Source organism: Oratosquilla oratoria, chromosome 13 (assembly GCF_046742065.1).
Source record: "Oratosquilla oratoria isolate Oo_2021 chromosome 13, ASM4674206v1, whole genome shotgun sequence".
NCBI lineage: Eukaryota > Metazoa > Arthropoda > Malacostraca > Stomatopoda > Squillidae > Oratosquilla > Oratosquilla oratoria.
In genome coordinates, this window is record NC_134789.1 from 19,841,566 (window position 1) to 19,867,090 (window position 25,525).

Genomic DNA, 25,525 nt, shown 5'->3' on the forward strand with positions numbered 1-25,525 from the left:
CACATATCTGATTTACTGGATATACACGATACCCTGACTGACTCGTGCTTACAGGAGATGCTGTGTGGATGAGTATATTTCTGCGTTACAAAACAGAAGTGGTGGACAAATGATTATATTTTATTTTATAATATTTGTTTTTTTATCATTTGTCTGTTTGATTCTCATTTATTATTAGTTATATGTCAATTTATTATTATTTATTATTTACCTGTTTATTTATCATTTAACTGTACCTATGTATTTATTTATGTATTTTATTTGTTATTTACATTATTATAGTTTTTATTTATTAATTCATTGTTATTATGATTTTTTCGCATCCGACTTAGATATGGACCAAAAGGTCTCCTGTCGGTATGCTCCGCCTTTGTAATCCTTTGTAAGACCCTACTAACTATAGACCCGTCTCCCTTACAAGTACGATAGGTAAAATCTGTGAAAGAATGATCAAAACTAGATGGGTAAAGCATTTAGAAAAAAAAAAAAAACGTACACACACAACTATATATATATATATATATATGTGTGTGTGTGTGTGTGTGTGTGTGTGTGTGTGTGTGTGTGTGTGTGTGTGTGTGTGTGTGTGTGTGTGTGTGTGTGTGTGTGTGTGTGTGTGTATGTGTGTGTGTGTGTGTGTGTGTGTGTATTTACCTAGTTGTATTTTACGGGAAGGGGAGCTATGCTCGTCGGGCCCCGTCTTCATATCTCATTTTATCTAAACTATTTTTAAATTCATGTATTGTTTTTGCACAGACCACTTTCTCATCTAACTTGTTCCAACTGTTTATTACTCTGTGAGGAAAACTGTTCTTTTTCAAGTCTCTTCTATAGCTGTCTTTTTTTATTTTCTTTCCGTGTCCTCTTGTATTTCTGTCATCCCATTTTATCAGATTCTCTCTATCAGTAATTTCTATGCCTTTCATGATTCTGTAAATAGCTATCAAATCTCCTCTCTCTCTTCTTTGCTCTAGTGTCTGTAGTTCAAGTTTTTCTAGTCTCTCTTCATATGATAGTTTTGAGAGTGTTGGTGCCAGTTTTGTAATTGCTCTTTGTATTCTTTCAAGTTTTTTTTATACATTTGTTTTTGTACTTGGTGACCATATCGTTGGTGCATATTCCAATCTTGGTCTTATCAGGGTGATTAGGATTTTAATCACCATTTCTTCATCCAGGTATGTAAATGCAACTTTGTTCTTATTAAATTATAAGTTTCTCCAAAAATCTTATTTATATGTTTCTCAGGTGACATATTATTCATAACAATGACTCCCAGGTCCTTCTCATTTTCTACTTTTTTTATTCCTTCTTCTCCCAATTTATATGCTCCTGTTATTCTATTTTTGTTTTTTCCAAACTCCATTATACTACACTTTTTTGTATTGAACTCCATCTCCCACTTCCTACTCCATTCCTGTACTATATTTAGATCTCTCTGTAGTGATTCACAATCTTCTTCAGTTTTCACTCTTTTCAGTAGTTTTGCATCATCTACAAAGAAGCTCATATAGCTTTCTATTCCTTCATCCATATCGTTAATATATATAGCAAACATTATTGGGGCCAGAACTGTTCCCTGCGGAACACCGCTTATTACTTCATCCCATTTTGAGTGCTGGTTTCTTATCACTACTCTCATTTTTCTTTCTTGCAAAAAGTCTTCCATCCAATTTAGTAGTTTTCCCTGTATTCCTCCTTCATATTCTAATTTCTTAAGCAACTTCTTATGTGGAACTTTGTCAAAAGCTTTCTTTAGGTCTAGAAATGCACAGTCCGCCCATCCATCTCTTTCTTGTATTATATCTATTAGCCTTGAATAGAAACATATTAAGTTGGTGACGCATGATCGTCCTTGTCTGAATCCAAATTGCCTTGGATTTAACACTTTGTTTTTTTCTAAATATTTTACCCATCTACTTTTGATAATTCTTTCAAAATGTTTTGCTATTGTACTTGTTAGAGAGACTGGTCTATAGTTGGTAGGTTCTTCTTTATTTCCTCCTTTATATATGGGTACTATATTTGCTTTTTTCCAATCTTCTGGAACTTTTCCTTCTTTCAAGGAACTGCTTATTATGCTATGTATTTTGTCTGCCAGTTCATTCCTGCATTCTTTCAGAATCCAGTTTGCTATATCATCTGGTCCATGCGATTTTCTGACATCAAGATTACTCAAGTGTGTCAATATTTCATTCTTTGTTACTTCTATTTCTTCCATAGGGGGGACTTTCTCTTTCCATTCGTTCTCTTCAGGTTGTATGTTCTCCCTTGTAAACACTGATTTAAAATGTTTGTTCATAATTTCCGCCATTTCCATTTCCTCTGTGTATTCAACTCCTCCTTGTCTTAATTTCTCCAAGTCTTGTTTGTTTTTCAGTTTATTGTTTACATATCTGTAGAATAGTTTTGGTTGCTCTTTACACTTTTCTATGACATCTTTTTCATATTTTCTCTTTTCCTCTCTGCACGTTTGTACATATTCATTTCTATAACCGGTATATATTTTCCATTTTTCAGGTCTTCTGTCTTTTTTCCATCTGGTCCAGGCTTTGTCTCTTTTGTCTTTTAACTCCCTACAGCTTTTGTTGTACCAGCATTTTACATATTCTTTTTCTTGTTTTTGTCTTGGGACATACTTTTCCACTCCTTTTTTGTAAATTTTTGTCAAAATATTCCATTTCTCTTCCACTGTTGTTTCTTCTTTGTATATTTCTTCCCAGTTTTCTTGTTGAAAGAATTCTCTTATTTTATCAAAGTTTGTTTTTTCATACATCATTCTTCCTTTTCTATATTGCTCATTTCTTTTCATATATTTTTCTTCATTAAGTTCCATTTCAATCAATATGTGGTCACTTTTACTTATTGGTGTTTTATATTCAATCTTGTCCACTATTCTAGGTTCAGATGTAATTATTAAGTCTAGTCTCGATGGTTCTTCTTCATTTCTATACCTAGTGTTCTCCTGTATCCATTGTGTCATTGTATGGTCAGTAATCATCTCAAGTACAGCGTTTCCCCATGAGCCGTCTTCACCCTTTACTGTCATTTCTTCCCAGCAGATTTCTTTGCAATTAAAGTCGCCCATCATAACTATTCTTCCTCCATCTTCCATTATTTTATTTAATGTTATCTTTTATGTTCACTCTCCTCTCATGAGGCTGTTTTTGGAGGCACATAATTTATCACAAATTTTCTGCTCTTCTTATCTCTGTCTTCCACTTCTATCATAATCATCTCCACTGTATTCTTTCCATATATGACACCTTTCACGTTTATATCCTTCTTAGTCAGGAACATAACTCCAACCCCTTCCTTTTTCTCTCTGTTTTTAATCCAATAATTATATGCATCATGTCCTACACTGTTGGGTGGTAGTGGGCCTTTTAATTTTGTTTCTACAATTCCCATTATGTCTGGTTCTTTTTCTTTCAAATAATCATTCAGCTCATTCAATCCTGTTATTAATCCATCTATATTTGTGTAAGACACTCTTAGTTTTCTGTCACTTCCATTGTGTTCTCTGTTTCCCTTTTGTTTTTCTCTTGTATGTCGAACTGCCTTAGTTTCATGTTCACTACTCTCCAATAGAATCTCTCTTTCTCTGACTCCGTTCTGCTCTCGTTTTTTTTCTTAGCTTGAAGTCTTTTCTATTTTTCTTCCTCTCTTTCCTCTTTATTCATTTCCCTTTTTATCCATATCTTTTTATATTGTTCACTTGTTGCTAGTTTCCTTGTTTTGGATAAGATATTCTCTGCCGTCGTTTGTGACCTGAATTTAATCTTAATTGGTCTGGTCTTATCTGTACTATACTTTCCGAGCCTGAATTTTTCCTCAATTTCCTTCATAATTTCTGGTTCATCTTCCTGAACTAGTTTTAGTAAACTGCTTACTTTTTCATTTTCCTCATTGGATCTTGAGGTTCTATCTGGGTTATGTTTCTCTTCCATTCCTAATATAATTATACATTTCTTTTTGTCAGCTAAGTCTCTTACTATATTCTCCTTCTGTCTCATCACTTTAATAACTGAGTCTTCAGTTTGTTCTCTCATTTGCTGTTTGACTATGTCAGTGAATGAAACCTTATTCCCTTCTTGAGTTATTCTCCAATTTTTAGCTTCTGTAGCTATTTTCTCACTGTTTTCATTACTATTCTTCTTCAATTTCTCATTCTCCTCCTTTACTTCTTTTAACTGACTTTTCAGGTTTTCTATTTCATCAGTTAAGTTTTTGTTCGCCTTCTCTAGTTCTTCCAATTTTTCAACCCTTTGTAGAATATTGTTAACATGACCGAACCTACGCTCCAAGTCCTCGATCATCTTATCGACCTTCTCTTCTAGTCTTGTCAGTCGGGGGGGGGGGGCCTTGTGTCCCCCCTACCCTCTTTAAATCCCTGGAAAATATTCTCATCACTTTCTACTGTATTGCTCCTATCTATACTTCTAATCTTTACATTTTTATTTGCCATTTCATCGTCGTCGGGGGGTCGTTTTTTTACCATTCGCCAGTCTGCCAGGGCCAAGTCTACTCCTTCCTCATTTCCTTCCATTTCCCTCAGTAATCCCTCCCCTTCTCCTCTTTCCCTACTTACCTACTACCCCACGAGCAATTTCCCCCCCACCCTGTAAATACAAAAAGGCACTTCTCTTTGCGTTGGGATCCACAATCTTCACTTTTCTTCAGAACGTTCTTCAAGCCGTCCGTTCGTTGAAAGTGTGTGTGTGTGTGTGTGTGTGTGTGTGTGTGTATTTACCTAGTTGTATTTACCTAGTTGTATTTTACGGGAAGGGGAGCTATGCTCGTGGGGTCCCGTCTTCATATCTCATTTTATCTAAACTATTTTTAAATTCATGTATTGTTTTTGCACACACCACTTTCTCATCTAACTTGTTCCAACTGTCTATTACTCTGTGAGGAAAACTGTTCTTTTTCAAATCTCTTCTATAGCTGTCTTTTTTTATTTTCTTTCCGTGTCCTCTTGTATTTCTGTCATCCCATTTTATCAGATTCTCTCTATCAGTAATTTCTATGCCTTTTATGATTCTGTAAATAGCTATCAAATCTCCTCTCTCTCTTCTTTGCTCTAGTGTCTGTAGTTCAAGTTTTTGTAGTCTCTCTTCATATGATAGTTTTGAGAGTGTTGGTGCCAGTTTTGTGATTGCTCTTTGTATTCTTTCAAGTTTTTTTATACATTTTTTTGTACTTGGTGACCATATCGTTGCTGCATATTCCAATCTTGGTCTTATCAGGGTGATTAGGATTTTCCTCACCATTTCTTCATCCAGGTATGTAAATGCCACTTTGATTGTTCTTATTAAATTATAAGTTTCTCCAAAAATCTTATTTATATGTTTCTCAGGTGACATATTATTCATAACAATGACTCCCAGGTCCTTCTCATTTTCTACTTTTTTTATTCCTTCTTCTCCCAAATTATATGCTCCTGTTATTCTGTTTTTGCTTTTTCCAAATTCCATTATACTACACTTTTTTGTATTGAACTCCATCTCCCACTTCCTACTCCATTCTTGTACTTTATTTAGATCTCTCTGTAGTGATTCACAATCTTCTTCAGTTTTCACTCTTTTCAGTAGTTTTGCATCATCTGCAAAGAAGCTCATATAGCTTTCAATTCCTTCATCCATATCATTAATATATATAGCAAACATTATTGGGGCCAGAACTGTTCCCTGCGGAACACCGCTTATTACTTCATTCCATTTTGAGTGCTGATCTCTTATCACTACTCTCATTTTTCTTTCTTGCAAAAAGTCTTCCATCCAATTTAGCAATTTACCATGTATTCCTCCTTCAGATTCTAATTTCTTAAGCAACTTCTTATGTGGTACTTTGTCAAAAGCTTTTTTTAGGTCTAGAAATGCACAATCAGCCCATCCATCTCTTTCTTGTATTATATCTATTAGCCTTGAATAGAAACATATTAAATTGGTGACGCATGATCGTCCTTGTCTGAATCCAAATTGCCTTGGATTTAGCACTTTGTTTTTTTCCAAGTATTTTACCCATCTACTTTTGATAATTCTTTCACAAATTTTTGCTATTGTACTTGTTAGAGAGACTGGTCTATAGTTGGTAGGTTCTTCTTTATTTCCTCCTTTATATATAGGTACTATATTTGCTTTTTTCCAATCTTCTGGAACTTTTCCTTCTTTCAAGGAACTGCTTATTATGCTATGTATTTTGTCTGCCAGTTCATTCCTGCATTCTTTCAGAATCCAGTTTGCTATTTCATCTGGTCCATGCGATTTTCTGACATCAAGATTACTCAAGTGTATCAATATTTCATTCTTTGATACTTCTATTTCTTCTATAGGGGGGACTTTCTCTTTCCATTCAATCTCTTCAGGTTGTATGTTCTCCCTTGTAAACACTGATTTAAAATGTTTGTTCATAATTTCCGCCATTTCCATTTCCTCAGTGTATTCAACTCCCCCTTGTCTTAATTTCTCCAAGTCCTGTTTGTTTTTCAGTTTATTGTTTACAAATCTGTAGAATAGTTTTGGTTGATCTTTACATTTTTCTATGACGTGTTTTTCATATTTTCTCTTTTCCTCTCTGCACGTTTGTACATATTCATTTCTATAACCGGTATATATTTTCCATTTTTCAGGTCTTCTGTCTTTTTTCCATCTGGTCCAGGCTTTGTCTCTTTTGTCTTTTAACTCCCTACAACTTTTGTTGTACCAGCATTTTACATATTCTTTTTCTTGTTTTTGTCTTGGGACATACTTTTCCACTCCTTTTTTGTAAATTTTTGTCAAAATATTCCATTTCTTTTCCACTGATGTTTCTTCTTTGTATATTTCTTCCCAGTTTTCTTGTTGAAAGAATTCTCTTATTTTATCAAAGTTTGTTTTTTCATACATCATTCTTCCTTTTCTATATTGTTCATTTATTTTCATATATTTTTCTTCATTAAGTTCCAGTTCAATCAATATGTGGTCACTTTTACCTATTGGTGTTTTATATTCAATCTTGTCCACTATTCTAGGTTCAGATGTAATTAATAAGTCTAGTCTCGATGGTTCTTCTTCATTTCTATACCTAGTGTTCTCCTGTATCCATTGTGTCATTGTGTGGTCAATAATCATCTCAAGTAGAGCGTTTCCCCATGAGTCGTCTCCACCCTTTACTGTCATTTCTTCCCAGCAGATTTCTTTGCAATTAAAGTCGCCCATCATAACTATTCTTCCTCCATCTTCCATTATTTTATTTAATGCTATCTTTGTGTCCTCTAACATACTTTTATGTTCACTCTCCTCTCATGAGGCTGTTTTCGGAGGCACATAATTTATCACAAACTTTCTGCTCTTCTTATCTCTGTCTTCCACTTCTATCATAATCATCTCTACTGTATTCTTTCCATATATGACACCTTTCACGTTTATATCCTTCTTAGTCAGGAACATAACTCCAACCCCTTGCTTTTTCTCTCTGTTTCTAATCCAATAATTGTATGCATCATGTCCTACACTGTTGGGTGGTAGTGGGCCTTTTAATTTTGTTTCTACAATTCCCATTATGTCCGGTTCTTTTTCCTTCAAATAATAATTCAGCTCATTCAATCCTGTTATTAATCCATCTATATTTGTGTAAGACACTCTTAGTTTTCTGCCACTTCCATTGTGTTCTCTGTTTCCCTTATGTTTTTCTTTTGTATGTCGAACTTCCTTAGTTTCATGTTCACTACTCTCCAATAGAATCTTTCTTTCTCTGACTCCGTTCTGTTCTCGTTTTTTGCCTTAGCTTCCAGTCTTTTCTGCTTTTCTTCCTCTCTTTCCTCTTTATTCATTTCCCTTTTTATCCATATCTTTTTATATTGTTCACTTGTTGCTAGTTTCCCTGTTTTGGATAAGATATTCTCTGCCGTTGTTTGTGACTTGAATTTAATCTTAATTGGTCTGGTCTTGTCTGTGCTATACTTTCCGAGTCTAAATTTCTCTTCGATTTGTTTCATAATTTCTGGTTCATCTTCCTGAACTGATTCTAGTAATTGGCTTACTTTTTCATTTTCCTCTTTGATTCTTGTGGTTCTATCTGGGTTGTGTTTCTCTTCCATTCCTAATATAATTATACATTTCTTCTTGTCTGCTAAATCTCTTACTATATTCTCCTTCTGTCTCATCACTTTAATAACTGAGTCTTCAGTATGTTCTTTCAATTGCTGTTTGACTATGTCAGTGAATGAAACCGTATTTCCTTTTTGGGTTGTTTTCCAATTCTTAGCTTCTTTAGCTATTGTCTCTCTGTTTTCTTTACTATTCTTCTTCAATTTCTCATTCTCCACCTTTACATCTCTTAACTGTCTTTTTAGGTCTTCTATTTCATCAGTTAAGTTTTTATTCGCCTTTTCTAGTTCTTCCAATCTTTCAACCCTTTGTAAAATGGTGTTCATATGACCTAACCTACTCTCCAATCCTCGATCACCTTATCAACCTTCTCCTCTAGTCTTGTCAGTCGGGGGGGGGGGTTTGTGTCCCCCCCACCCTCTTTAAATCCCTTGAAAATATTCTCATCACTTTCTACTGTATTGTTCCTATCTATACTTCTAATCTTTACATTCTTATTAGACATTTCGTCGTCTTCCAGTTGGGTTTGCGGTCGTTTGTTTACTTTTCGGCGGTCTGCTTGGGCCAAGTCCTCTACTTCCTCATTTCCTTCCATTTCCCCAGCAATCCCTCCCCTTCTCCTCTTTCCTTACTTTCCCACTACCCCACGAGCAATTTCCCCCCACCCTGTAAATACAAAAAGGCACTTCTCTTTGCGTTGGGATCCACAATCGGCACTTTTCTTCAGAACGTTCTTCAAGCCGTCCGTTCGTTGAAAGTGTGTGTGTGTGTGTGTGTGTGTGTGTGTGTGTGTGTGTGTGTGTGTGTGTGTGTGTGTGTGTGTGTGTGTGTGTGTGTGTGTGTGTGTGTGTGTGTGTGTGTGTGTGTGTGTGTGTGCGCGCGCGCGCGTGTGTGTGTGTATTGCTAAGAAAATACTATACAATAATACAAAATGCGAGCTGTAGCTATTATAACTGAACAGCCCTCCATCAACATACAACAAGCCGCATACTTCATCCTCCCATCAGCCCGCCCCCAGGAACACCTTGCCCACCAATGATCTCATAGACAAAATGACCCCGAACCCTCTTAGGAACATAGTGGTTGCCAGGACCCTCAGCAACACCAATACCCCCATCACACTGGACCTAGAACTAAAAGCCAAGCTAGAGCTTCCTCTCTGCATTCTGTAACGAGAATGATGACCTTGCCTATCCCTCCTAGTGACCTCACCCAGGGACTCCTTTCAACCCCGCCTACTTCGTCTAGTGATTTCACCCAGAGTCTTCCTTCGTCACCACCTTCCCTTGTGACCTCGCGTAGAGGCTTCCTGGGACTTTGTCTTCCCCTTGTATTGGGGTGGCTAATGAGTGCGCAATTAAAGACGTAAAGTTTATATTTGGATACACACACAAATGACACAAACACAAATGCGTGCACCCTCAGCAAGGCCGTCTTCGATACTGACGCGCTAGCTACAGATTTTGCGCGCGAAGACGTGCATCGCATCTGCCATATACAACACAACCAAATATTATACCTAATATAAATACATAACAACATAATATAAATAATACAATAAATAACAAAACAACAAAATACAATTCTACACCACACCAACACATCGCTCGGCCCGCGCCACTCGGTGCCCTCACCGAGCAAACAAGAAAAAGACTAACCGAGGCAAGGAGAACCCAAATGACCCAAAGACAAGCCACACACATACCACAAACACACAGTGGCAGACAGAAGTGCGGGACAAAAGGATCTAATAGCACACCCAAATACATTAAATAAACACATACATATATGAGGACATAAAGAAAATACATATAACACAAAAAGGAACATAAGACTGGCGCCAGTTAACAAAAATACAAATACAGCAATTGCCGGACGTCCGGGACATGATACTTAATATGTAAACACGACAAAATACAATACAAGAATACACAAATGGGAAACACGACAAAATACAATACAAGAATACACAAATGGGAAACACGACAAAATACAATACAAGAATACACAAATGGGAAACACGACAAAATACAAGAATACACAAATGGAAAACACGACAAAATACAAGAATACACAAATGGGAAACATCACAAGAATACATTAATGGGAAACATCACAAGAATACATAAATGGGAAACATCACAAGAATACATAAATGGGAAACATCACAAGAATACATAACACTACACAATGAAAATTCAGGTAATTACAGGACCCCTTGACCTAAGGTCATAACAATGACGGGTAGCTAAACAAGGCAAAGTTCTTGCTGTGGGCCTAGAAGGAGGCCGGGTAAAGGTAGGGATAGGCACTTGAGTCTTCTTGAGCCTATCAGCGAGAGAAATCTCGCTAAGGCCTGTAGAGGGGTCAAAAATCCTAAACTTGTTAGGGTGTAGGCGTTCAGTCACCAAAAGGGGGCCCTCAAATTTACAATTTAATTTTGACTGGCGATCAGGCATGCTTTTGAAAACATGACCACCAACACTGATGGTCACAGGTGTTGCACGAGCATGTTGTTGTTTCAACATGTCGGCCTTTGAAACATCCAGTTTATCCTCAACAGAAGTATAAATGGCATGCAGCACATGACTCTGTAGTTTACTATAGTCATCTACATTGTAGAGGGGATGAGCAGGGCTGTCAAGCACATCATATGGGTGTCGTTTCTCAACTCCAAAGATAACATAATAAGGCGTTTTGCCCGTGGAAACATTAATGGTGCTAAGGCCCACACTAGGCAATTCCATGTCCATTGCCACCCGCCATCCCCATCCATAAAGATGTCTAAACGTATCAACCGATAGTTCCAGCGCTCACTACATGGTTACCAAGACTAATCCATTCGTTGACGACCCTATTAGTAAACCAATGCTTGTCCTATTTCCTTCTTAAATCTAAATTTGTCCAGCTTAAATCCATTACTGCGAGTCCTGTCCTGTTGTCTTAATATAGTGGCCTTGTTTGCATCACCCTTGTTAAAGCTTTGATCCACTTGAACACCTCTATTAGATCACCCCGCACTCTGCGTCTTTCCAGAGAGTGTAAGTTAAGGTGCCTAAGCCTCTCTTCGTAAGGTAAATTTCTGAGCCCATGTATCATTTTGGTCATTCTCCTCTGTAGTGAATTGATGTCCATTCTATAGGACGGAGACCAAAACTGTACCACATAGTCAAGGATGGGTCTAACTAATGCTAGATATAGTTTACTAATTACCTCTGCAGTGAAACCTAATGCTCTGTTAGTTTTATTGCTGGCGCTAATGCAACGTTTCCTGGATTTAAGGTCCGGACTCACTAGAACTCCCAAGTCTCTTTCACACTCAGTTTTCTCTAAAAGCGTGTTACCTAAGTTATATCTGTTTTCGAGGTTGTGTAGCCCTACATTTAATACGCTGCACTTTGAGATATTGAAGTCCATTTGCCATTTCATCGCCCATGTGAACAATTTGTTAAGATCATCCTGCAGGGTCTCGGCGTCGTCTCCTGACCTAATTAGGCGTTTTATTTAAGTGTCGTCCGCAAACTTACTAACATCTCTATTAGTCCCATTGTCCATGTCGTTTATGTACATAATGAACAATAAGGAACCCAAATCCGAGCTCTGGGGAGCTCTACTAGAAACTCTCCCCCATTTGGATTTTACACCATTTATGATGACCCGCTGTTTTCTGTCACTGATCCAAGCTCTAATCCATTCTAACACTTTTCCTCCTATGCCATGGGCTTTGACTTTATTTAGTAGTCATTGGTGGGGTACCTTATCGAACGCTATGCTATCAAAGGATTACAAAGGCGGAGCATGCCGACAGGAGAACTTTTGGTCCATATACAGGTCGGATGCGAAAAAATCATAATAATAATGAAATAATAAATAAAAAACTATAATAATGTAAATAACAAATAAAATACATAAATAAATGCATAGGTATAGTTGAATAATAAACAAACAGGTAAATAGTAAATAATAATAAATTGACATATAACTAATAATAAATGAAAATCAAACAGACAAATGATAACAAAACAAAAACAAATAATTTAAAATAAATTATAATCATTACAGCATCTTCCTTAGGTGTTTATCTAAATGATTCTTAACTGAACTACATTGCACTACCTGAACTACATTGCACTAACTACCCGGTTGGCAAAGTTGTTTCTACCTACTTCCAAATTGAATCTGTAGTGACGTGATACATCCTACGACCCGTCACACACTGATCAAAGAAATCTTCGGAACTAGCCTTTCCAAGTTCCTGTAGTTGGCAAGCGTAGTTCGCAAGGGTGTCCCTGCCAGCCAGCGGTCAGCCAATCAGGAACTTGGAAAGCTCCTCACGTTCCCGCCAGCCTCCCTTAAAAGGTTGGCGTTTCGCCGAGATGGGCAGAACAGTACCGACCAGCACACACAACAACATCTCCTTGTTCAATATTCTAGCCGTCCCATCGAGCCTCAGCGTCATCATCTGCTACCGCCTCGCTGACGTTAGGCTCCACGTCCAGCTACAACCATAAGCTCCACTAAGCTGTGGCCTTAGTCCGAGCTTCACCTGTATTTCTCATGTGACACTTCTAGTGTCGCACCTTGTGGCTAATCACCAAAAGAAAGAGATTAGATATTTTGTGTTGATTTTCATTTGTCCTGCCGTTGTTCCGAACTAAAACTACTACAAATCTATTTCCGGGCAGTTTGAGACCATTATTTCTTGTCTGATTCTCATTCAATGTGAAAATTTTGTCACTTTTGATGTTGTCAATTCCCTTTAGAATCTTAAAGACCTGTATCAAGTCACCTCTGAGTCTAAGTTTTTTTTTTTTAGGGAAAACAGATTCATATGTTTTAGTCGATTTTAGTATGATTTATTTTTTATATTTGGAATCAGTTTTGTTGCTCGCCGTTGTACTTTTTCCAGTCTGTCAATGTCTTTAATGAGATTCGGTGACCATACGGAAACAGCATATTCCAAATGTGGACGAACTAACGATTTATATAGCTTGTTAATGAGTGATGGACTTTTGAAATCAAAAGATCGCGCAATCAGTCCTAGAATCTTATTTGCTTTCTCAGAGGCTGAAATACACTGCTTGGATGATTTGAGGTCGTTACTGATAATTACGCCGAGATCTTTTTCACTATCCACTTTTGTTAACGAATTTCCAAATAACTTGTAATCGTATTTACTGTTATTTTTACCTATGTGCATTACCTTGCATTTACTTGTGTTAAATTTCATAAGCCACTTTTCAGACCATTGCTGTAATCTATCTAAATCTACTTGAATATCTAATTGGTTTGAGTGATCATTTGCCACTCCGCACAGTTTTGTATCATCAGCAAATTTGGAAACGGTAGATTTTAGTCCATAGTCTATATCATTTATATATATTATGAATAGAAGTGGCCCAAGAACGGAACCCTGAGGAACTCCACTTGTAATATTTTTCCATCTAGAAGTTTTTCCATTTAAAACAACTCTCTGTTTTCGACCTTTCAACCAATTACTAGTCCAACCTAATAGGCTACCATTTATTCCGTGTAAAGCTAATTTAGTAAGTAGTCTTTCGTGTGGGACGGTATCAAAAGCTTTTGCAAAGTCTAGATATATCAAATCTATATTGTTTCTTTTGTCATAATTCGAGATAACTGTGTTGTAGAATTCGAGTAAGTTAGTCACGCAAGAACGTTTCCGTCTGAAACCATGCTGGCTATCATTTATCAAACGGCTACTTTCTAAATGATGTTCGATAGCATCTCTGATGATAGTTTCCATTATTTTTCCTACGATTGAAGTCAAACTTATAGGCCTATAGTTATTTGGTTTCTTTTTGTCACCTTTTTTGAATATGGGAGTAACATTAGCTAGCTTCCATTCTGTTGGGACATCTCCGGATATTATGGCTTTCTTGAAAATGATTTCTAATGGAACAACAATCTCATTTTTCATTTCCTTTAAGATTCTTGGATGCCAACCGTCAGGCCCTGGTGTTTTATTAACTTTGAGTTTATCTATGCACTTTTTAATTTTTTCTTTTGTTATATTTACCGTAGTGAGTAAGTTTATCCTAGACTTTTCACAGGCCTTAGTTTGGAGTTCACTTTGAGGTGTTTCGTTTACGAATACCGAGCTAAAATAATTGTTTAATATATTACACATTCCTTCATTTGAATATTCAAGTTGACCGTCAGCAGATATTAGTGGACCAATGCGATTCCTAACAACCTTTTTATCTCTAATGTAACTATAGAATTCTTTGGGATTCTCTTTGGATCTATCAGCGATGTTCATTTCGTATTGTCGTTTTCTTTTTCTTATTGTCTTTTTTAAATTTCTTTGTATTGATACATAACTTTCATAGTCATTAGATGCACCCGAGCACTTATATTTCTTATAAGCCTGTCTCTTTTTAGCAATACTTTTTTTCAGTTTCTTTGTCGAGCCACTTTGGGCAAGCCTGATTTGGGGGACGTCTGTCCTTAAAAGGAATGTAAGTTTGAATCATCTTAGTGAGCGTATTTTGAAATATTTCCCACATCTGATCTACAGGTCTTACGTTTAATTTTGCTTCCCAATCTGTAAGCTGGAGCTCCTGACGTAGTCCTATGAACTGCTATCTAACGCCTTATATACGTTAGTGTAGAAAGATAGATTAGTCACACATGACTTACCCTTGGAGAAATCATGCTGTGATCTCTGAGTCTATTAACCATTATTGATTCAAGCTGAGAGAGGAGTGGGAGGGAGTGAAGGATAGATTAGAACTAGGAGTGGAGGAGGAATGGGGATGTTTAAATGAGGGAATCACAAGGTGTGCAAAGATGGTGTGTGGAACAAGAAGGACAGGAGGAAATAGGAGGAAGGGTAGTGAGTGGTGGGATGGTGAAGCAAAGAAGGTTATAGAAGAGAAGAAGCGGACATTCACAGATTGGTTACAAAATAGGACGAGAGAATCATATGAGAGGCACAAAGAAAAGAGAAGAGTAATAAAGTATAATATAAAGAAGACAAAGAGGAAACCAGATGTGAAATGGTGTAAGAGTATGACAGAATTATTTTAAATTGACAAAAAATGTTTTGGAAGGAAATTAAGAGAGGAAGAGGAGGTGAATCAAGAAGAGAAGAAAAGATAAAATGTGCAGATGACGGCAGTAAAAGAAAGATGGGCAGAGTATATTAGGGAGTTGTTAAATGTAAAGGAGGATAGGAAGGGAAAGGTAGTTGCAATAAGAAAATGACAGTGATGAATGAGAAAAATGGAGAAGAAAGAAGGAAAGATGAGGTGAAAGCAGTTATTAAATGATGAAAGCAGGTAAGGCACCTGGGTTATATGGGTGTCATGTGGAATGTCTAAAAAGGAGGTACGGTGATGGTGGACTGGGTGGTGAGGTTATTTAATGTTTATCTAAAAGAGGGTAGAGTGCCAGAGGACTGGAGGAGTGCCTGTATAGTTCCACTTTATAAGGGGAAAGGGGACAAGTGTGAGTGTAGTATTTTCAGATGGATCAGTTTGCTGAGTGTAGTTGGGAAGGCTTATGGGAGGGTCTTGATTGAGAGGATTATGAGAGGAACAGAGGGAGTAATTGGTGAGGAATAGTGTGTGTTTAGGACAGGTAAGGGCTGCATGGATCAGATTTTTGTGGTAAGGCAGATATGTGAGAAAGCTTTAAGAAAATGTAAGGATTTTGTTTTCCTTTATGGATTTGGAAAAAGTTTATGACAGGGTAGAGAGGAAAGCACTGTGGGGGGTACTGCAGATATAGGGGATAGAAGGAAGGCTTTTATGAACACTCAAGAGTTTTATGAGAGTAATGTCATAGGATGTAATGTCATAGGACAAAATGTCGCAATGGGATATAATGACAGTGGAGGACAAAAGATCACGATGGGAAGTAATGATAGTGGAGAACAAAATATCACGATAGGATGTAATGATAATGGAGGAGAAAATATCACGGTAGGATATAATGTCAGTGATAGTAGAGAACATAATATCACGATAGGATATAATGATAATAGAGAAAATATCACGGTAGGATATAATGTCAGTGAAGGACAAAATATAATTTTAGGAAGGGATACCGGACAAAATGTCGATGAAGGCCAAAATATCATGATAGGATGTAATGTCGCTAGAGGACGAAATGTCACATTAGGATGTAATGTCATAGGACAAAATGTCGCAATGGGATGTAATGACAGTGGAGGACAAAAGATCACGATGGGAAGTAATGATAGTGGAGAACAAAATATCACAATAGGATGTAATGATAATGGAGGAGAAAATATCACGGTAGGATATAATGTCAGTGAAGGACAAAATATAATTTTGGGAAGGGATACCGGACAGAATGTCAATGAAGGCCAAAATATCAAGATAGGATGTAATGTCAGTGGAAGACAAAAGATCACGATGGGATGTAATTATAGTGGAGGAAAAAATATCATGTACTTTAATGCTCGTAGTATTAGGAACGAATTTCAAGAAATACAGGCGTATGTCAAAAGCGAAAATCCCGATATGATAGGAATAACTGAGACGGTTAAATGGTGGAGTTCGAAGGTGAATTAAATATTGCGGGATTTAAACACTTTCATCAGGATAGAAACCACAAGAAAGGTGGGGGTGTTCTATTGTACGTTAAAAACAATGTTCATGCTTGTGTTTTAGAGAAAGTGAAACAGGATGCATATGATAGTTTGTGGGTTGAGTTAACCCAAACAAATGGACAAAAATGAATATAGGTGTAATATATAGGCCAAAGACATTATCATTAGCAGACGACCAACTGTTATTTCAAGAACTGACTAGTTTCTGCAACCGGGATTTATTGATAATGGGTGATTTCAATTTTACTGACATTGATTGGATGACCCTTGAACATGGCCATATAGGTAGTCGCTTGATTGATTTTCTTGGTGAAAATTACTTAATTCAGCATGTAAAAGAGCCCACAAGATATGGAAACTTACTCGATCTATTGATCACTAGCCGCGAAAGCATGGTAACTGATGTAGAAGTCGGTGAATCTGTTGCAAATAGCGATCACAACTTAGTTAGATTCAAACTCCTAAATAATTTTAGAATAGATACTTGTGCTTCTAAAATACCCGATTTCAGTCAAGCTCAGTTCATAGGACTACGTCAGGAGCTTCAGCTTACAGATTGGGAGGCAAAATTAAACGAAAGACCTGTAGATCAGATGTGGGAAATATTTCAAAATACGCTCACTAAGATGATTCAAACTTACATTCCTTTTAAGGACAGACGTCCCCCAAATCAGGCTCGCCCAAAGTGGCTCGACAAAGAAACTGAAAAAAGTATTGCTAAAAAGAGACAGGCTTATAAGAAATATAAGTGCTCGGGTGCATCTAATGACTATGAAAATTATGTATCAATACAGAGAGATTTAAAAAAGACAATAAGGAAAAGAAAACGACAATACGAAATGAACATCGCTGATAAATCCAAAGAGAATCCCAAAGAATTCTATAGTTACATTAGAGATAAAAAGGTTGTTAGGAATCACATTGGTCCACTATTATCTGCTGACGGTCAACTTGAATATTCAAATGAAGGAATGTGTAATATATTAAACAATTATTTTAGCTCGGTATTCGTAAACGAAACACCTCAAAGTGAATTCCAAACTGAAACCTGTGAAAAGTCTAGGGTAAACTTACTCACTACGGTAAATATAACAAAAGAAAAAATTAAAAGGTGTATAGACAAACTCAAAGTTAATAAAACACCAGGGCCTGACGGTTGGCATCCAAGAATCTTAAAGGAAATGAAAAATGAGATTGTTGTTCCATTAGAAATCATTTTCAAGAAAGCCATCATATCCGGAGATGTCCCAACAGAATGGAAGCTAGCTAACGTTACTCCCATATTCAAAAAAGGTGACAAAAAGAAACCAAATAACTATAGGCCTATAAGTTTGACTTCAATCGTAGGAAAAATAATGGAAACTATCATCAGAGATGCTATCGAACATCATTTAGAAAGTAACCGTTTGATAAATGATAGCCAGTATGGTTTCAGACGGAAACGTTCTTGCGTGACTAACTTACTCGAATTCTACAACACAGTTATCTCGAATTATGACAAAAGAAACAATATAGATTTAATATATCTAGACTTTGCAAAATCTTTTGATACCGTCCCACACGAAAGACTACTTACTAAATTAGCTTTGCATGGAATAAGTGGTAGCCTATTAGGTTGGACTAGTAATTGGTTGAATGGTCGAAAACAGAGAGTTGTTTTAAATGGAAAAACTTCTGGATGGAAAAGTGTTGCAAGTGGAGTTCCTCAGGGTTCCGTTCTTGGGCCACTTCTATTCATAGTATATATAAATGATATAGAACATGGACTAAAATCTACTGTTTCCAAATTTGCTGATGATACAAAACTGTGCGGAGTGGCAAATGATCACTCAAACCAATTAGATATTCAAGTAGATTTAGATAAATTACAGCAATGGTCTGAAAAGTGGCTAATGAAATTTAACACAAGTAAATGCAAGGTAATTCACATAGGTAAAAATAACAGTAAGTAAGATTACAAGTTATTTGGTAATTCGTTAACAAAAGTGGATAATGAAAAAGATCTCGGCGTAATTATCAGTAACGACCTCAAATCATCCAAGCAGTGTATATCAGCCTCTGAGAAAGCAAATAAGATTCTGGGACTGATTGCGCGATCTTTTGATTTCAAAAGTCCATCACTCATTAACAAGCTATATAAATCGTTAGTTCGTCCACATTTGGAATATGCTGTTTCCGTATGGTCACCGAATCTCATTAAAGACATTGACAGACTGGAAAAAGTACAACGGCGAGCCACAAAACTGATTCCAAATATCAAAAATAAATCATACTAAAATCGACTAAAACACATGAATCTGTTTTCACTAAAAAAGCGTAGACTCACAGGTGACTTGATACAGGTCTTTAAGATTTTAAAGGGAATTGACAACATCAAAAGTGACAACATTTTCACATTGAATGAGAATCAGACAAGAAACAACGGTCTCATACTATCCGGAAATAGATTCAATTTGGAAGTAGGTAGAAACAACTTTGCCAACCGTGTAGTAAATGAATGGAATAAACTTCCTGCACAGGTAGTGCAATGTAGTTCAGTTCGAAGCTTTAAGAATCAGTTAGATAAATACCTAAGTAAGATGCTGTAATGATTATAATTTATCTTACATTATTTGTTTTTGTTTTGTTATTATTTGTCTGTCTGATTTTCATTTATTTTGTTTTTGTTTTATCATTTGTCTGTCTGATTTTCATTTATTATTAGTTATATGTCAATTTATCATTATTTACTATTTACCTGTTTGTTTATTATTCAACTATACCTATGCATTTATTTATGTATTTTATTTGTTATTTACATTATTATAGTTTTTATTTATTGTTTTATTATTAATATGATTTTTTTTCGCATCCGACCTAGATATGGATCAAAAGGTCTCCTGTCGGCATGCTCCGCCTTTGTAATCCTTTGTGTTAGAATTAGAAATGGAGAGAGTGAATGGTTTGAGGTTAAGGTATTATATCACCTCGGCTGTTCAATTTGTGTATGAATGAGGTGGTGCGAGAGGTAAATGCAAAGGTGATGGGTTGGGGATTGGAGATAATTAAAGAAAATTGACAAAAAATGGGGGATTAGCCAGTTGTGTTTTGCTGACGACACTGTGCTCGTAGCATAATCAGAGGGGGATTAAGGAAGTTAGTGATAGAGTTTGGGAAGGTGCGAAAGAAGGAAGTTGAAGATAAATGTGGGTAAAACTAAGGTGATATGATGTACAAGGGGAGAAAGTGACAGCAAATTGGAAGTGAGTATTATAGGAGAGAGACTGGAGGAAGTTGATAGCTTTAGATACTTGGATGCGAATGTGGCGGGAAAGGGAGGAGTGGCGATGGAGCTAGAATGTAAAGTGAGATAAGCAAGTAAATGCCTTAAGGGATTAAAAAGTGTAATGAGAAATAGACATTTGGGAATGGATGCTCAGAGGAGATTGTATGAAGCGTTGATTGTACCGACAGCACTGTATGGGGGCAGAAACATGGAACATAAGGGAGGAAGAGTTTGAATGTGTTTGATATGAAATACCTGAAAAGTATGATATGGTTAGATAGAGTGAGAAACGAGGAGGTGAGAAGGGGTGCAGGGGTAAAAAGGGAATTGGGAGATAAGGTTAATGAAAGAGTATTGGGATGGTTTGGACACATGGAAAGAATGGGTGAAGAAATATAAGTAAAAGATGTGTGGGGAGTGAACATGAAAGGGCGACCGGTGATGAGATGGACGGATAGGGTAAAGGGGACATTGGGAAAGAGGGTAACGTTTGTTGGAGGAGGAAGAGAGAAGACAGATGATGGGTGGGAGTGGAGACTGGTTGTGTATGGATGGTATTGTGATGCATGGAAGGGGATGAGTGGGGATGGGAGGGGGGTCACTAATTGAATGAAGTGGCCTTGCTGTGGATGTGCTGTGTCTTGATGCATTGCTTCCGCTCCAAGGCAGTGGATGAGATGGAAGGATGACCCCTTACCCAGGAGGAGCCAAGAAAAGAGGGAGGGAAGAGGATAGAGGGGAGTGGAGTATGGACCATGGACTACCTAGGACAGACCATTCGCTCGCGCGGGATTGGTAGTTGAAGAAAAGGAAGAGATGTATGTATGAAAATGAAAATATAGTTGTGTATAAAAGAGGGCTACTGCCACCGGGCTATTAGAGATATTTATTTCATGGGGTCGTGGTTTTGGAGGAATGGGCAGGAAACTTAGGGTTGGAGGCTGGGATCAATAGCCTACGTGTAACCGTGAGGTTACGTAGGGACATTTATTCTTCTTAACCTCATCCAACAAAGTTAGAAAATGAGTAGGAGTATGTGGGGATGAAATGGGTGGGAGTGGATTTATGCCTTTGACTCTGGCCACTTCCCTTGAAAGGGGGAATAAACCCTTGGATGTATGTAGGCTACGTTGTTTTTTAATTACATTTTTTTTTTATTAAATTTTCTAAATATATCCCAAGGATTTTTAAGTACAATGTGAATGTTCTTCATCATCATCCATTACATAATATGATTTATTCATTATCTTCATTTAGCGTTGAATGATCTTTGTAGATCCTTGAGCTTAATTGGGCTTTGCCCTAAATCCCGTAATCCATCCATCCAACCCCCGCCAAGGGGGCACGTGACCTGACATGTTAGTATATTGGACCTGTCCGACCTCACTAGCCGACGCTTCCGGCATTAGTGTTATACTTGAACGCTCTTTTTTTTTTGGGGGGGGGAGGAGGCAAGATACATTTTTTTTCTTAATAATTTCAGTTTCTGTGTGCTGTTACTGACGTCTGGTATGTTTTTTTCCTGATGCACTGTTTTTTTTTTACAAAGATTATTATTATATGAGAAAATATGACGAAATTATATAAATACATTTTATTGGTCAATTTTTGCTAACCAAATGAATGAGAACAAATTTCTTAAATTCCACGCGATAGTTTCAATACTACAACCTTCATTCATGTGAAACGCAAAAGTTATTTTTTATACAAGTATAAATTCTAAATACTTTATAGCCACCGTCAAACGATTTAATTAACTAGGAGAAACCCTGAGCTTGAAAGGATAAGAAAAATATCAGGAAATAAACTTAAAGTTACTCCTCTTATTTATAATGTACTCTGTGGTTTAGCTAGTTCAAAGAAAATGTAAGCACCCTATTGCGTTTCCAATTGATTTTCTATTCCTCTCGATTACCTCACACTTATTCAAACTTTGTGAACTATTTATCGTATATATGGTACCCATTGGATTCTAAGGTTATTTTTTTAAGTAAAGCTAATTTTCCCGCTCTAAAATCTCCCTCAACTTAACAGCTGTTTTAGGGCAACAATAATGGCAGGCGCAGGAAGTGATGATCTTCGACCTTTAAAGTATTCAATACACAAATATTCAAGTTATTCATCGAGCTATGCACCAGAGTGAGTATCGTATGAACATTTGTTGTGTGTTTAAGAAATATTTTTCCTCTATATATGATCATTATTTGACAAGGTCAAATAATTGTTGGGATGCATTTGTCCTTGGCAAGACGCTTTTACTCGATGGGAATTAGGGCAACTGGTGTATTCACAACACTAGTACTTTAATGAATTTTAAAATAAAGTATATATTTTTTACTGTACGTCACACCCAGTCAGATCTTTTAGACCATCTAAGATTTTCATTCACTTGGAAAGGAAACTATACAAACAAATGAACTAGTTATGGTTTGGATGACAGGTTTAATGAAAAAATAAACCTTTAACAATTAATATATATTTATATTTATATCAAACCTGTGTTATTTTGAAGTCTGTGGGTACAATCTTAGGTCCATCAACGACTTTTATTTAAATCAATTGTAGTATATCACATGATCTTAAGTGCTTGTCATTATGTTTGTTTTATCCTGGGCCCTGGCTGTTTCTAGGTGACTTTTTTTTCTATATGGCAGTGGTTCTCAAACCGGGGGTGATTTCAGTTTTCGGGTATAATGGAGGGGTAACAGAAAAAAGTTAAGAATTCTGAAAATCAAGAAGCCAAGAATTCCTCAATTAGTTTCAAGCATGCAAGTGCATCCATCCTAATGATGTTCTTGACATCTTTCATCTTTGGCAATAGTCATTTAGAGATTCACAATGTTCAAATACATAAATAGACAAAAATATCTCTAGTATTTTAATTTAGCCATATATATCAATGTTGACAACATTTTGTTAAAGGGTTAACATGCTTAATGTGGCATGGTAACTTGGGTAACAAGCTGAAAAAGTTTGGGAACCACTGCCAGAGGAAAACCACCATAACTCTTTGAGATGTCTGAAATTGATGTGTATTTCACAAATCAACATGGCATTTTATGGTTATAGGAGATTATTTGGTGCCATAAGGAATTAATCCTCATTCAATTCATACCTTGCATCTTTAACTTGAACTGGTCTGGGTGATTATAGATATTTTATTGTGTTTGGTGACTGAAATGACACAGTGAATGGTCACAATTAATCAAGATATATTGTGGATAATATTTAATAAAATTGTTGAATATCCAGGTATTTTTATGTCTGTATCATGTACTTTTGAGAAGTTGGAAAACCTTTCTTTATTTCAAAGGAGAAAATTAACTAGGAAATTAAAGAAATAAGAAATCTAAAATCAAGTTTATGTTTAGAGAAATTTTTGGTCTGCATAAAGTCAAACTACTGAATCAGAAAAATATCTTGGGTGTGGTAACTGATACTGAGAAGGGGTCTCACTAATTGCCGAACAAAACCGATAAAAGCCGAACATACCAACAAAACCGAAACAAGGACAGTTTTTGCTCAAATGCACACTTCTATATATATATGGTTTCATTATTTGAACTATTTTCTTTAAACTGTGTGATTTCCATGTAATATGATCAAAGAGAAGTTACGATTTTATCCTCTGCAAAATTACCGAACATAGCTACGATTCGACCCAGCCCGCCGTCTATGATCACTGGTGGTATGGATCAAACTACACTCTTTTAAGTTTCTTACTATTGTGATATTAGTGTAATAGACTGCATATAGTTGAATTATTTCAACTATTTTCTTTAAAATGTGTTACGTCATACTGCAGAGGCTAAAACATAACTTCTCATTGGTCAAATTACATGAAAATCACACATTTTAAAGAAAATAGTTGAAATAATTCAACTATATGCAGTCTATTACACTAATAACACAACAGTAAGAAACTTAAAAGAGTGTAGTTTGATCCATACCACTAGTGATCATAGACGGCGGGCTGGATTGAATCGTAGCTGTGTTTGGTAATTTTGCAGAGGATAAAAACGTAACTTCTCTTTGATCATATTACATGGAAATCACACATTTTAAAGAAAATAGTTCAAATAATGCAACCATATATAAATAGAAGTGTGCATTTGAGTAAAAACCGTCCTTGTTTGGGTTTTGTTGGTATGTTCGGCTTTTATCGGTTTTGTTCGGTTTGTTTGGCAATTAGTGAGACCGCTGAGAAGTATGGTGTAACAAAATGTGGAGCTCAAGGCACCAACTTAATAACTAATGACATGTTTTGATTTTTGTAATATGTAGTAATATCACAAGTAGGAATGCTGTACCAAGTAAAGACACAAGAGTGATAGCATCACATATGAATACTTTACAAAGATTATATGAGAAAGTTATTAATTGCTTTCAACTTGAACAGACTATGGAAAAGCATACATAATTTATTAAGAATATTATACACCAGTTTCAAGATCAGCTAAATGTCTTAGATTATTGAATGTTAATACCATGAATTAAATGAAGGAAAAACTTATACCATTAAGAAAATGGACTTGTTAGTGCACATAGAAACAAAGAATATAGTAGTAATAAAGTGACTAGTGGCAGTATATAACTGAGAATATGAAGACAATAGTAACCAAAATTGAAATTGAATATAAGAAATACTGTGCATGACAATTTGTTTGCAAGTTTTTATGGCAAAGATAATATTCTAGGTCAAAAGATGAGATTGAAAACTAGTAGTAGGAAAACATACAACAACTATCAACAACTATCAAAGTCAAAATATTGCATTGTTAGATATGCTCAGGTCACAGTTGAAAGGTGTATTATGGTGTTATTATACTTTAAGTGTGATGTTGAAAGGTTGAAATTACTCTTATTGGAGATGTATGGGAGCTGGGGAATCATGGATAATTGTTTTTAAAAAAATGTTGAGAAATTAAATTGTGTACCATTAGTTCCATGGTTCACATGTTCTTCATGATAGCCCAAATTTCCCATTTCCTGAAATCTGCTCTTGTTCCTCATGATATTCACAGGTTTGCCTGGCATTTTTTATGTTGGTAGCTATCATCATGATGTTATGTTTGAGCATGCCAAGTTGTCATTCTTTCTTGCTTGGAATTACCTTTTTCATCCAAAAATCCTGATTTATTTATTTATTTTATTTTTTATTTTTTTAGATACTTGATACCCCTGTCTGGGGTATTGGCTGCACGTTGTTATGGCAAGTAGCATGCATGCAGTTGATACTTTAGGGTCTATATGGGGTGCCCCTACAGACCAGAGCCACACATCATTTTGTCTGTGATAGAGGAGGACTCTGCTCACAGAGAAATGATGAAACTTTTATTATACTGCTACTGTCCCTCCGTTATGCTATCCCCCAACCCTTTGTTGCTGTCCTGTACCATTTCTCTGAATTTCATTTCCTTGTTTTGCCTACCTTGTGGTGGGGGGGAAAGAATACTGCCACTAAGTAATTCCACTTGGATTGTAAGAGGCGAGAAAAATGGGACGGGGATTGGGACCAGGCATCCTTCTCCCTGTTGCCCACAGGGGACATTCCTAAAAAAAGTAAAGGCA

The 25,525-nt window shown here is 36.4% G+C and overlaps 1 protein-coding gene across 1 annotated transcript in view; it reads left to right on the forward strand.

Annotated features, from left to right (window-relative positions):
* Positions 1-21,849: 21,849 nt before the first annotated feature.
* Positions 21,850-25,525, forward strand: part of muskelin (muskelin 1) — a 124,874-nt gene continuing 121,198 nt past the window's right edge. The window contains exon 1 of the mRNA XM_076196882.1: positions 21,850-22,093. Coding sequence (XP_076052997.1) covers positions 22,008-22,093 — 86 coding nt within the window. The 5' untranslated portion in view covers positions 21,850-22,007. The remainder of the gene's footprint in view (positions 22,094-25,525) is intronic.